Source organism: Oncorhynchus masou, unplaced genomic scaffold, assembly GCF_036934945.1.
Source record: "Oncorhynchus masou masou isolate Uvic2021 unplaced genomic scaffold, UVic_Omas_1.1 unplaced_scaffold_869, whole genome shotgun sequence".
NCBI classification, from domain to species: domain Eukaryota; kingdom Metazoa; phylum Chordata; class Actinopteri; order Salmoniformes; family Salmonidae; genus Oncorhynchus; species Oncorhynchus masou.
Genome location: NW_027015151.1, coordinates 35,394 through 48,423, shown reverse-complemented (window position 1 = coordinate 48,423; position 13,030 = coordinate 35,394). Strand labels below are relative to the sequence as shown.

The window sequence follows — 13,030 nt, the reverse complement described above, 5'->3', positions numbered from 1 at the left end:
CATTTGTACATTGTTAAAACACTGTATATATATATATATAATATGACATTTGTAATGTCTTTATTGTTTTGAAACTTCTGTATGTGTAATGTTTACTGTTCATTTTTATTGTTTTTCACTTTATATATATTCGCTTCATATATTATCTACCTTACTTGCTTTGGCAATGTTAACACATGTTTCCCATGCCAATAAAGCCCTTGAATTGAATTGAATTAGAGAGCGAGAGAGAGAGAGAGAGAGCAAGAGAGAGAGAGAGAGCAAGAGAGAGAGAGAGAGAGATAGATATAGAGATAGAGAGAGAGAGAGCAAGAGAGAGATAGATAGAGATAGAGAGAGAGAGCAAGAGAGAGAGAGAGCAAGAGATAGAGAGCTAGAGGAGTTGGGTGTCTGAGGGAGGAGCTTTCAATAGAGGAAGAAAGAACACTTCACCCTGCTGTCAAATGAATAACTGACATAGAATCTGTTGTGGAACTGTACAGTCCGATAGTATAGTAAAATAACTTTAACAGTATAGTAACTAATAGTAAAGTAACTTTAACAGTATAGTAACTAATAGTAAAATAACTTTAACAGTATAGTAACTGAGGAGTAAAGTAACTTTAACAGTATAGTAACTAATAGTAAAATAACTTTAACAGTATAGTAACTGAGATAGTAAAGTAACTTTAACAGTATAGTAACTGAGATAGTAAAGTAACTTTAACAGTACAGTAACTAATAGTAAAATAACTTTAACAGTATAGTAACTGAGATAGTAAAGTAACTTTAACAGTATAGTAACTAATAGTAAAATAACTTTAACAGTATAGTAACTGAGGAGTAACTGTCCAGAATGATGATACTCCATGTTGTCTCCTGCTGTCTCCTCTCAGGTGAGTTCTGTCTGTCTGTCTGTCTGTCTGTCTGTCTGTCTGTCTGTCTGTCTGTCTGTCTGTCTGTCTGTCTGTCTGTCTGTCTGTCTGTCTGGATCATATAGTACATAAGGAATAAGATATGCATTTGTCTATAAGGAGCCAGAATGTTTGTTTTTCACATGTACCTCATGATAAAGAACTGAACTTAGAATATTTGATATGTTGGTCTATTACCTGGGTTTGAGCAGGGTTAAAGTCAGGTTTGAGCAGGGTTAAAGTCAGGTTTGAGCAGGGTTAAAGTCAGGTTTGAGCAGGGTTAAAGTCAGGTTTGAGCAGGGTTAAAGTCAGGTTTGAGCAGGGTTAAAGTCAGGTTTGAGCAGGGTTAAAGTCAGGTTTGAGCAGGGTTAAAGTCATGTTTGACCAGGGTTAAAGTCAGGTTTGAGCAGGGTTAAAGTCATGTTTGACCAGGGTTAAAGTCAGGTTTGAGCAGGGTTAAAGTCAGGTTTGAGCAGGGTTAAAGTCAGGTTTGAGCAGGGTTAAAGTCAGGTTTGAGCAGGGTTAAAGTCATGTTTGACCAGGGTTAAAGTCAGGTTTGAGCAGGGTTAAAGTCAGGTTTGAGCAGGGTTAAAGTCAGGTTTGAGCAGGGTTAAAGTCAGGTTTGAGCAGGGTTAAAGTCATGTTTGACCAGGGTTAATGTCATGTTTGACCAGGGTTAATGTCAGGTTTGAGCAGGGTTAAAGTTAGATTTGAGCAGGGTTAAAGTAAGATTTCAGCAGGGTTAAAGTAAGATTTCTGCAGGGTTAAAGTAAGATTTGAGCAGGGTTAAAGTAAGATTTGAGCAGGGTTAAAGTAAGATTTGAGCAGGGTTAAAGTAAGATTTGAGCCGGGTTAAAGTTAGATTTGAGCAGGGTTAAAGTTAGATTTCTGCAGGGTTAAAGTAAGATTTGAGCAGGGTTAAAGTAAGATTTGAGCAGGGTTAAAGTAAGATTTGAGCAGGGTTAAAGTTAGATTTGAGCAGGGTTAAAGTAAGATTTGAGCAGGGTTAAAGTAAGATTTGAGCAGGGTTAAAGTAAGATTTCTGCAGGGTTAAAGTTAGATTTCAGCAGGGTTAAAGTATTTCTCACGGGTCATCAGTTGTGACTGTACTGTTTGTTTCTGTTTGACAGCTCTGTGTGTTGTGGAGTCAGCTGGCATGAATGTGAAGGAAGTGGTAGGAGGACATGTCACTGTGGGCTGCTCGTTCACTTTGGCAGGGAACAACAACAAATACTTCTGCAAGGGGACATGTTCTGGTAGAGACATTCTGGTTGAAACTAAGGGGAGCAAGACTGTAACTCAAGGTAGATACAGTATAGAAGACTTAAGGAATGGAGTCTTCTATGTGACCATCAAGAACCTGATGAAGTCAGACTCAGGGACCTACTGGTGTGGAGTGGAGAGATCTATAAAGAACACATTCCAAGAGGTGCATCTCACAGTTACAGATGGTAAGTTAACACTCCATCACAGTTACAGATGGTAAGTTAACACTCCATCACAGTTACAGATGGTAAGTTAACACTCCATCACAGTTACAGATGGTAAGTGAATTCTCCATATCAATTGGTATCTAGTAATAACTTCCTGACTTATTTCCTGACATGAAGTTGTTTCAGTATTGGTGTTTATCTGTACTTTCCATTGACTCACAGCTCCTCCCACTTCTACACCGTCACCTGTCACCTCCAGATCCCATGTCTCCACAACCCTCCCAAACCTCTCTACAACATCCTCTCACCTCACCACAACCCTCCCAAACCTCTCTACAACATCCGCTAACCTCTCCACAACGTTTCTGGCATCTGGAGATATCAGTGGTCCCTCTTCATCAAGAGCAGGTATGATGAATCTCTCATCTTAGACATTACAAGTACATCTCTCTGTCTCTCAATTCAATTCAAAGGGCTTTAATGGCCTTTATTTTTTATGGGAAACATATGTTCACGTTGCCAAATCAAGTGAAATAGATCATAAAGTGAAATAAACAATCAAAAATAAACAGCAAACATTACCCTCACCAAATGTCATGTCCTTGTTTCTCTATGGTGTAAGAGGTCAGGGCGTGACTAGGGGGTATTCTGGTTTAATATTTCTATGTTGTGTTTCTAGTTTATGTTTTCTATGTTGGTGCTTTGTATGATTCCCAATTAGAGGCAGCTGGTATTCGTTGTCTCTAATTGGGGATCATATTTAAGTAGATATTTTTCCCACCTGTGCTGGTGGGATATTATTTTGTGTGCACCACGTAGTCACGTTCCGTTGTTCGGTTATTTGCTTTATTGTTTTGGCTTATGTTTCACTTTTGGAATAAATATGTGGAACTCAATATCCGCTGTGCCTTGGTCCCGTTCTTACGCCAACCGTGACACCAAAGTTCCAAAGGAATAGAGACACTTCAAATGTCACATTCTCTGACCTCTTTAGATTCCCCTCCTCGCGGAGCAGGACAGAATCATGTCTACTGATTTCAGTGGTGGCTGAAATGTCAGAAGCGAGAAGGCAGATTTAGCTAACAACTCATTTACATCTGTCCCACGGAAGATTTGAGGCCATGTTGATGTGTCTCTCAGAGGCCCACAGGAAGTGATGCAATATTTGAGGTTTTGTGGAGAGCTGCTGCTGACACTATGGCTGTGTTGCTATGGTTACTATGATCACTATCTTAATCAGGCTGTTTATCACACCTTTATTATCCATTTTCACTGTGTCTATGTATATCTGTCTGTCTGTCTGTCTGTCTGTCTGTCTGTCTGTCTGTCTGTCTGTCTGTCTGTCTGTCTGTCTCTGTCTGTCTGTCTGTCTGTTTGTCTGTATAACTGTCTGTATATCTGTCTGTTTCTCTATCTGTCTATCTGTCTATCTATCTGTCTCTCTGTCTATCTGTCTGTATATCTGTCTGTCTATCTGTCTGTATATCTGTCTGTCTATCTGTCTGTCTGTCTCTCTGTCTGTCTATCTGTCTGTGTATCTATGTTTCTGTATATCTGTCTGTCTGTCTGTCTGTCTGTCTGTCTGTCTGTCTGTCTGTCTGTCTGTCTGTCTGTCTGTCTGTATATCTGTCTGTCTATCTATCTTTCTGTATATCTGTCTGTCTATCTGTCTGTCTGTCTGTCTATCTGTCTGTATATCTGTCTGTCTATCTATGTTTCTGTATATCTGTCTGTCTATCTATATGTCTGTCTGTCTGTCTGTATATCTATCTGTCTATCTGTCTGTCTGTCTATCTGTCTGTATATCTGTCTGTCTGTCTGTCTGTCTGTCTGTCTGTCTGTCTGTCTGTCTGTCTGTCTGTCTATCTATGTTTCTGTATATCTGTCTGTCTGTCTGTCTGTATATCTGTCTGTCTATCTATGTTTCTGTATATCTTTCTGTCTGTCTGTCTGTATATCTGTCTGTCTCTCTATCTATCTGTCTGTCTGTATATCTTTCTGTCTATCTATGTTTCGGTATATCTGTCTGTCTATCTGTCTGTATATCTGTCTGTCTATCTATGTTTCTGTATATCTGTCTGTCTGTCTGTCTGTCTGTCTATCTGTCTGTATATCTGTCTGTCTATCTGTCTGTCTATCTATGTTTCTGTACATCTGTCTATCTCCTGTCTGTCTGTCTGTCTGTCTGTCTGTCTGTCTGTCTGTCTGTCTATCTGTCTATCTATCTGTCTCTCTGTCTGTCTATCTGTCTGTTTATCTATGTTTCTGTATATCTGTCTGTCTGTCTGTCTGTCTGTCTGTCTGTCTGTCTGTATATCTGTCTGTATATCTGTCTGTCTATCTATGTTTCTGTATATACATTTACATTTACATTTAAGTCATTTAGCAGACGCTCTTATCCAGAGCGACTTACAAATTGGTGAATTCACCTTCTGACATCCAGTGGAACAGCCACTTTACAATAGTGCATCTAAGTCATTAAGGGGGGTGGTGAGAAGGATTACTTATCCTATCCTAGGTATTCCTTGAAGAGGTGGGGTTTCAGGTGTCTCCGGAAGGTGGTGATTGACTCCGCTGTCCTGGCGTCGTGAGGGAGTTTGTTCCACCATTGGGGGGCCAGAGCAGCGAACAGTTTTGACTGGGCTGAGCGGGAACTGTACTTCCTCAATGGTAGGGAGGCGAGCAGGCCAGAGGTGGATGAACGCAGTGCCCTTGCTTGGGTGTAGGGCCTGATCAGAGCCTGGAGGTACTGCGGTGCCGTTCCCCTCACAGCTCCGTAGGCAAGCACCATGGTCTTGTAGCGGATGCGAGCTTCAACTGGAAGCCAGTGGAGAGAGCGGAGGAGCGGGGTGACGTGAGAGAACTTGGGAAGGTTGAACACCAGACGGGCTGCGGCGTTCTGGATGAGTTGTAGGGGTTTAATGGCACAGGCAGGGAGCCCAGCCAACAGCGAGTTGCAGTAATCCAGACGGGAGATGACAAGTGCCTGGATTAGGACCTGCGCCGCTTCCTGTGTGAGGCAGGGTCGTACTCTGCGGATGTTGTAGAGCATGAACCTACAGGAACGGGCCACCGCCATGATGTTGGTTGAGAACGACAGGGTGTTGTCCAGGATCACGCCAAGGTTCTTAGCGCTCTGGGAGGAGGACACAATGGAGTTGTCAACCGTGATGGCGAGATCATGGAACGGGCAGTCCTTCCCCGGGAGGAAGAGCAGCTCCGTCTTGCCGAGGTTCAGCTTGAGGTGGTGATCCGTCATCCACACTGATATGTCTGCCAGACATGCAGAGATGCGATTCGCCACCTGGTCATCAGAAGGGGGAAAGGAGAAGATTAATTGTGTGTCGTCTGCATAGCAATGATAGGAGAGACCATGTGAGGTTATGACAGAGCCAAGTGACTTGGTGTATAGCGAGAATAGGAGAGGGCCTAGAACAGAGCCCTGGGGGACACCAGTGGTGAGAGCGCGTGGCGAGGAGACAGATTCTCGCCACGCCACCTGGTAGGAGCGACCTGTCAGGTAGGACGCAATCCAAGCGTGGGCCGCGCCGGAGATGCCCAACTCGGAGAGGGTGGAGAGGAGGATCTGATGGTTCACAGTATCGAAGGCAGCCGATAGGTCTAGAAGGATGAGAGCAGAGGAGAGAGAGTTAGCTTTAGCAGTGCGGAGCGCCTCCGTGATGCAGAGAAGAGCAGTCTCAGTTGAATGACTAGTCTTGAAACCTGACTGATTTGGATCAAGAAGGTCATTCTGAGAGAGATAGAGGGAGAGCTGGCCAAGGACGGCACGTTCAAGAGTTTTGGAGAGAAAAGAAAGAAGGGATACTGGTCTGTAGTTGTTGACATCGGAGGGATCGAGTGTAGGTTTCTTCAGAAGGGGTGCAACTCTCGCTCTCTTGAAGACGGAAGGGACGTAGCCAGCGGTCAGGGATGAGTTGATGAGCGAGGTGAGGTAAGGGAGAAGGTCCCCGGAAATGGTCTGGAGGAGAGAGGAGGGGATAGGGTCGAGCGGGCAGGTTGTTGGGCGGCCGGCCGTCACAAGAAGCGAGATTTCATCTGGAGAGAGAGGGAGAAAGAGGTCAGAGCACAGGGTAGGGCAGTGTGAGCAGAACCAGCGGTGTCGTTTGACTTAGCAAACGAGGATCGGATGTCGTCGACCTTCTTTTCAAAATGGTTGACGAAGTCATCTGCAGAGAGGGAGGAGGGGGGGGGGGGGGGGAGGATTCAGAAGGGAGGAGAAGGTGGCAAAGAGCTTCCTAGGGTTAGAGGCAGATGCTTGGAATTTAGAGTGGTAGAAAGTGGCTTTAGCAGCAGAGACAGAGGAGGAAAATGTAGAGAGGAGGGAGTGAAAGGATGCCAGGTCCGCAGGGAGGCGAGTTTTCCTCCATTTCCGCTCGGCCGCCCGGAGCTCTGTTCTGTGAGCTCGCAATGAGTCATCGAGCCACGGAGCGGGAGGGGAGGACCGAGCCGGCCTGGAGGATAGGGGACATAGAGAGTCAAAGGATGCAGAAAGGGAAGAGAGGAGGGTTGAGGAGGCAGAGTCAGGAGAAAGGTTGGAGAAGGTATGAGCAGAGGGAAGAGATGAAAGGATGGAAGAGGAAAGAGTAGCGGGGGAGAGAGAGCGAAGGTTGGGACGGCGCGATACCATCCGAGTAGGGGCAGTGTGGGAAGTGTTGGATGAGAGCGAGAGGAAAAGGATACAAGGTAGTGGTCGGAGACTTGGAGGGGAGTTGCAGTGAGGTTAGTGGAAGAACAGCATCTAGTAAAGATGAGGTCGAGCGTATTGCCTGCCTTGTGAGTAGGGGGGAAGGTGAGAGGGTGAGGTCAAAAGAGGAGAGGAGTGGAAAGAAGGAGGCAGAGAGGAATGAGTCAAAGGTAGACGTGGGGAGGTTAAAGTCGCCCAGGACTGTGAGAGGTGAGCCGTCCTCAGGAAAGGAGCTTATCAAGGCATCAAGCTCATTGATGAACTCTCCGAGGAACCTGGAGGGCGATAAATGATAAGAATGTTAAGCTTGAAAGGGCTGGTAACTGTGACAGCATGGAATTCAAAGGAGGCGATAGATAGATGGGTAAGGGGAGAGAGAGAGAATGACCACTTGGGAGAGATGAGGATCCCGGTGCCACCACCCCGCTGACCAGAAGCTCTCGGGGTGTGCGAGAACACGTGGGCGGACGAAGAGAGAGCAGTAGGAGTAGCAGTGTTATCTGTGGTGATCCATGTTTCCGTCAGTGCCAGGAAGTCGAGGGACTGGAGGGAGGCATAGGCTGAGATGAACTCTGCCTTGTTGGCCGCAGATCGGCAGTTCCAGAGGCTACCGGAGACCAGGAACTCCACGTGGGTCGTGCGCGCTGGGACCACCAGATTAGGGTGGCCGCGGCCACGCGGTGTGGAGCGTTTGTATGGTCTCATATTGTAAAAATCCAATCCCACTTTCATTTACAGGTACAGAAATGAAACCATTCGACTCGCTCTGGACGCTCTGGACGATATGGTGCGTGCGCAGAGATCACTGTCTGTCTATCTGTCTGTCTATCTATGTTTCTGTATATCTGTCTGTCTATCTATATGTCTGTCTGTCTGTCTGTCTGTCTGTCTGTCTGTCTGTCTGTCTGTCTGTCTGTCTGTCTGTCTGTCTGTCTGTCTGTCTGTCTGTCTGTCTATCTATGTTTCTGTATATCTGTCTGTCTGTCTGTCTGTCTGTCTGTCTGTCTGTCTGTCTATGTTTCTGTATATCTGTCTGTCTGTATATCTGTCTGTCTGTCTGTCTGTCTGTCTATCTATCTATCTATCTATCTATCTATCTATCTATCTATCTATCTATCTATCTATCTATCTATCTATCTATCTATCTATCTATCTATCTATCTATCTATCTGTCTGTCTGTCTGTCTGTCTGTCTGTCTGTCTGTCTGTCTGTCTGTCTGTCTGTCTGTCTGTCTGTATATCTTTCTGTCTATCTATGTTTCTGTATATCTGTCTGTCTGTCTGTCTATCTATGTTTCTGTATATCTGTCTGTCTATCTATTTGTCTATCTATTTGTCTGTCTGTATATCTGTCTGTCTATCTGTCTGTCTGTATATCTGTCTGTCTGTCGATCTGTCTGTCTGTCTGTCTATCAATCTGTCTGTCTGTATATCTGTCTGTCTGTCTGTATATCTGTCTGTCTCTCTATCTGTCTATCTCTCTGTCTATCTGTCTATCTATATGTCTGTCTGTCTGTCTGTCTATTTATCTGTCTGTATATCTGTCTGTCTATCTGTCTATCTATATGTCAGTCTGTCTGTCTGTCTATCTGTCTGTCTATTTATCTGTCTGTATATCTGTCTGTCTATCTGTTTGTCTGTCTATCTGTCTGTCTGTCTGTCTGTCTATGTGTCTATCTATATGTATGTCTGTCTGTCTGTCTATCTGTCTGTATATCTGTCTGTCAAATCAAATCAAATTTTATTTTTCACATACACATGGTTAGCAGATGTTAATGCGAGTGTAGCGAAATGCTTGTGCTTCTAGTTCCGACAATGCAGTAATAACCAATGAGTAATCTAACCTAACAATTCCTAAACTACTGTCTTATACACAGTGTAAGGGGATAAAGAATATGTACATAAGGATATATGAATGAGTGATGGTACAGAGCAGCATAGGCAAGATACAGTAGATGGTATCGAGTACAGTATATACATATGAGATGAGTATGTAAACAAAGTGGCATAGTTAAAGTGGCTAGTGATACATGTATTACATAAGGATGCAGTCGATGATATAGAGTACAGTATATACGTATGCATATGAGATGAATAATGTAGGGTAAGTAACATTATATAAGGTAGCATTGTTTAAAGTGGCTAGTGATATATTTACATCATTTCCCATCAATTCCCATTATTAAAGTGGCTGGAGTTGAGTCAGTGTCAGTGTGTTGGCAGCAGCCACTCAATGTTAGTGGTGGCTGTTTAACAGTCTGATGGCCTTGAGATAGAAGCTGTTTTTCAGTCTCTCGGTCCCAGCTTTGATGCACCTGTACTGACCTCGCCTTCTGGATGATAGCGGGGTGAACAGACAGTGGCTCGGGTGGTTGATGTCCTTGATGATCTTTATGGCCTTCCTGTAACATCGGGTGGTGTAGGTGTCCTGGAGGGCAGGTAGTTTGCCCCCGGTGATACGTTGTGCAGACCTCACTACCCTCTGGAGAGCTTTACGGTTGTGGGCGGAGCAGTTGCCGTACCAGGCGGTGATACAGCCCGCCAGGATGCTCTCGATTGTGCATCTGTAGAAGTTTGTGAGTGCTTTTGGTGACAAGCCGAATTTCTATCTGTCTGTCTATCTGTCTATCTGTCTGTCTATGTGTCTGTCTATCTGTCTGTCTATCTGTCTGTCTATCTGTCTGTCTGTCTGTCTGTCTGTCTGTCTGTCTGTCTGTCTGTCTGTCTGTCTGTCTATCTATCTGTCTATCTGTCTGTCTATGTGTCTGTCTATCTGTCTGTCTATGTGTCTGTCTATGTGTCTGTCTATGTGTCTGTCTGTCTGTCTGTCTGTCTGTCTGTCTGTCTGTCTGTCTGTCTGTCTGTCTATGTTTCTGTCTATGTTTCTGTCTATGTGTCCGTCCGTCCGTCTCACCCATAAGACCCTACCAACCAAACAACTGATCAACCTACATTACTTTACCTTATTGACTGACCTATCCACCAATCTACCAAGCAACCCACCAGAGGACCCTGGTAACTATCCATCAGTATGATATCTTTAGACTGTAAAGCATAGGGCTGAGATATTCTGGTCATTACTGGAAAACCTGGAAGATTGTTTCTGAAATGTTGTAGCCCTGAAAAAGTATGTTATCTATGATATATACAGTACTCTGTAGAGTCTCTCCTCCTGTCTGTGGTCAGGTCTGATGGTATCTATGATATATACAGTACTCTGTAGAGTCTCTCCTCCTGTCTGTGGTCAGGTCTGATGGTATCTATGATATATACAGTACTCTGTAGAGTCTCTCCTCCTGTCTGTGGTCAGGTCTGATGGTGTGGACCAGTGCTGGTCTGGTAGTCATGGTGACAGTGTTAGGACTGGTCCTGCTCCTGTTCTACAGACAGAGGAGAGGAACCAGGAGAACATCACCACCACCACCAGTCTCCTCCAACACACAACCTGACCCTACTGGAGAGGTGAGAGATACAAGGAGGGGTGTGTGTGTGTGTGTGTGTATGTGTGTATGTGTGTATGTGTGTGTGTCTCCATGATAACTTGTAGTGTAGAGGTGATAGACAGGGAGGTGGTAAACTAAACATTAAGGGTTGAGTGTGTGAGTCTACAGCCTCTAGTGGGATTCTACTGTATCTGTTATCATTCCTCAATCTGTCAACAGGAAGAACCTCCTACAAACAACACTTGTTCATTAGACAGCTCAGTTTCAATACATGATTCTCAGACTCATAGGCTGCGTTTTCATAGGCAGCCCAATTCTGATCTTAATGATTGGTCTGTTGACCAATCAGATGAGAAGTTTAGCCAATTAAAGGGTTGCCTGTGTAAATGCAGCCATATTAACAATGTAGTTCTTCATTTACATTTTTTGGTTTGAACCTTGACTCACATTGGCTGAGGGCCCTCCACTCTTTTCCATATTGACCATGTATGTATGTAGTAATTGTCATTGGTTCTTTATGCAGGTTGTCTGTGTGTACGAGGAGATCAGAGAGGCAGACAGACAGACAGACACACTTCCTGTGGTCATCTCTGTAGTCTACTCTACTGTCAAATCACCTACCAACTCTACAACCTACCCTGCTGGTCATTCCTCTACAACCTACCCTGCTGGTCAAGCCTCTACAACCTACCCTGCAGGCCAAGCCTCTACAACCTACCCTGCTGACCAAGCCTCTACAACCTACCCTGCTGGCCAAGCCTCAACAACCTACCCTGCTGGCCAAACCTCTACAACCTACCCTGCTAGCTCTGCTACAGGTATTCCACAGATTCATGTGTAACTGCATAGGTGGAGTGTGTTTGAAAGTGGGCGTTGACAAATAAGTGGGAGGAGCAACATAAATGTGTCTATGGAAACCTAACAGCTAATTGGGCAGTTTGTTGGCCACTTAATGTCTATTTGAGTGGCTGCTTGCTGCTTCCTTGTAGCATTTTAGCTAACCCTCTTTTCCTAACCTTAACCTGATTTTCCTAACCTGCCACGTTAGTTATCCTGAATGGCAATGTACATTTTCCTAACCTGCTATTTTATTTCTACTAACCTCCCACGTTAATTATCCTAACCTGCCATGTTATTCTACTGTGACTCCCCAAAGATATATAAATCCATATTCTACTGCAGATCACCCAGCTTCTCTCATCTACTCCAATGTGGATCTACCTACAGATTCCAGAGTCTCTTCAAGTCCTCCAACAGCCAGTGGAACCCAGGATGATTCCATCTACTCTACAGCCCAGCTACCCAAAGATACTGTAGAATCTACAAGATACCCTGCTGTGCACCTCTCTAAAGACACTCCAGAAGACGCCCTCTACTCTACAGCCCAGCTACCCAAAGATACTGTAGAATCTACAAGATACCCTGCTGTGCACCTCTCTAAAGACACTCCAGAAGACGCCCTCTACTCTACAGCCCAGCTACCCAAAGATACTGTAGAATCTACAAGATACCCTGCTGTGCACCTCTCTAAAGACACTCCAGAAGATGCCCTCTACTCTACAGCCCAGCTACCCAAAGATACTGTAGAATCTACAAGATACCCTGCTGTGCACCTCTCTAAAGACACTCCAGAAGATGCCATCTACTCTACAGCCCAGCTACCCAAAGATACTGTAGAATCTACAAGATACCCTGCTGTACACCTCTCTAAAGACACTCCAGAAGACGCCATCTACTCTACAGCCCAGCTACCCAAAATAATATAGTACTATAGAATATATACAAGGAATGTGTCCCAAATCACACCCTATTACCTATCCCCCATATGGACCCTGGTCAAAGGCAGTGCTCTATAGAGAACAAGGTGCCATCTGGGATGAAGAGAAGCTCCCTGTAGAGAGATGAAGGGTTGTCACCACAGAGCCGCCATCTTGGAACGACATTAAAAAACAATCCCTTTTCTGTTTCAAATCCTCCTTGACACATTGTATTAAAACAGCTCATGCGATTTTATTGAATATAATGTATGTAAAATATGAACACCTGGCTTCAAAATCACTTTTATCTCTTTAAAATAAATCTGTATCTCCAGATTTTGTCAAGCAACATTTTTGCAAATATTTGTGTAAATATGTGTTGTCATAGCATATTGGCTTCATTTTGTCTGTTATAATAATGAAGACAGTAATGCCATAATAGTCTGTTCTACCTTTGAGTTTAACACATATGTTTAAATCAGTGTAAATGTTTGTGTGTGTTTGTTCATGTGCGTGTGTGTGCTTCTAGTGTGTGTTTGTCAGTGTGTGTGTGTGTAGTGTGTGGTTGTCAGTGTGTGTGTAATGTGTGTTTGTCAGTGTGTGTGTGTAACGTGTGTTTGTCACAGTGTGTGTGTGTGTGTGTGTGTGTGTGTGTGTGTGTGTGTGTGTGTGTACTGTAACAGGAGTAGTGTAGGGTGTAGTGAAGGTTCTGTAACAGGAGTAGTGTAGGGTGTAGTGAACTTTAGTCACTTCGGTGTAACAGGGGCCTCTGGCTGGGCAGAGTACTGTAGGACTTTAG

At 44.3% G+C, this 13,030-nt stretch overlaps 1 protein-coding gene across 3 annotated transcripts; it reads left to right on the top strand.

Moving 5' to 3' along the window:
- The first annotated feature begins 451 nt into the window (after positions 1-451).
- On the top strand, positions 452-12,557 carry LOC135537883 (mucin-2-like). Of its 3 annotated transcripts, none has more exons than XM_064963896.1 (6): positions 452-875; positions 2,024-2,344; positions 2,549-2,734; positions 10,342-10,493; positions 10,998-11,292; positions 11,702-12,557. In XM_064963896.1, the coding sequence occupies exons 1-6, from the start codon at positions 836-838 to the stop codon at positions 12,238-12,240; spliced, it is 1,533 nt and encodes a 510-aa protein (XP_064819968.1). In that variant the 5' UTR covers positions 452-835; the 3' UTR covers positions 12,241-12,557. The 3 variants fall into 3 exon arrangements, with proteins under 3 accessions (XP_064819968.1, XP_064819966.1, XP_064819967.1); XM_064963894.1 differs by having other exon boundaries at positions 11,657-12,557; XM_064963895.1 differs by lacking the exons at positions 10,342-10,493; positions 10,998-11,292; positions 11,702-12,557 and adding an exon at positions 7,770-9,119.
- Positions 12,558-13,030: the final 473 nt, after the last annotated feature.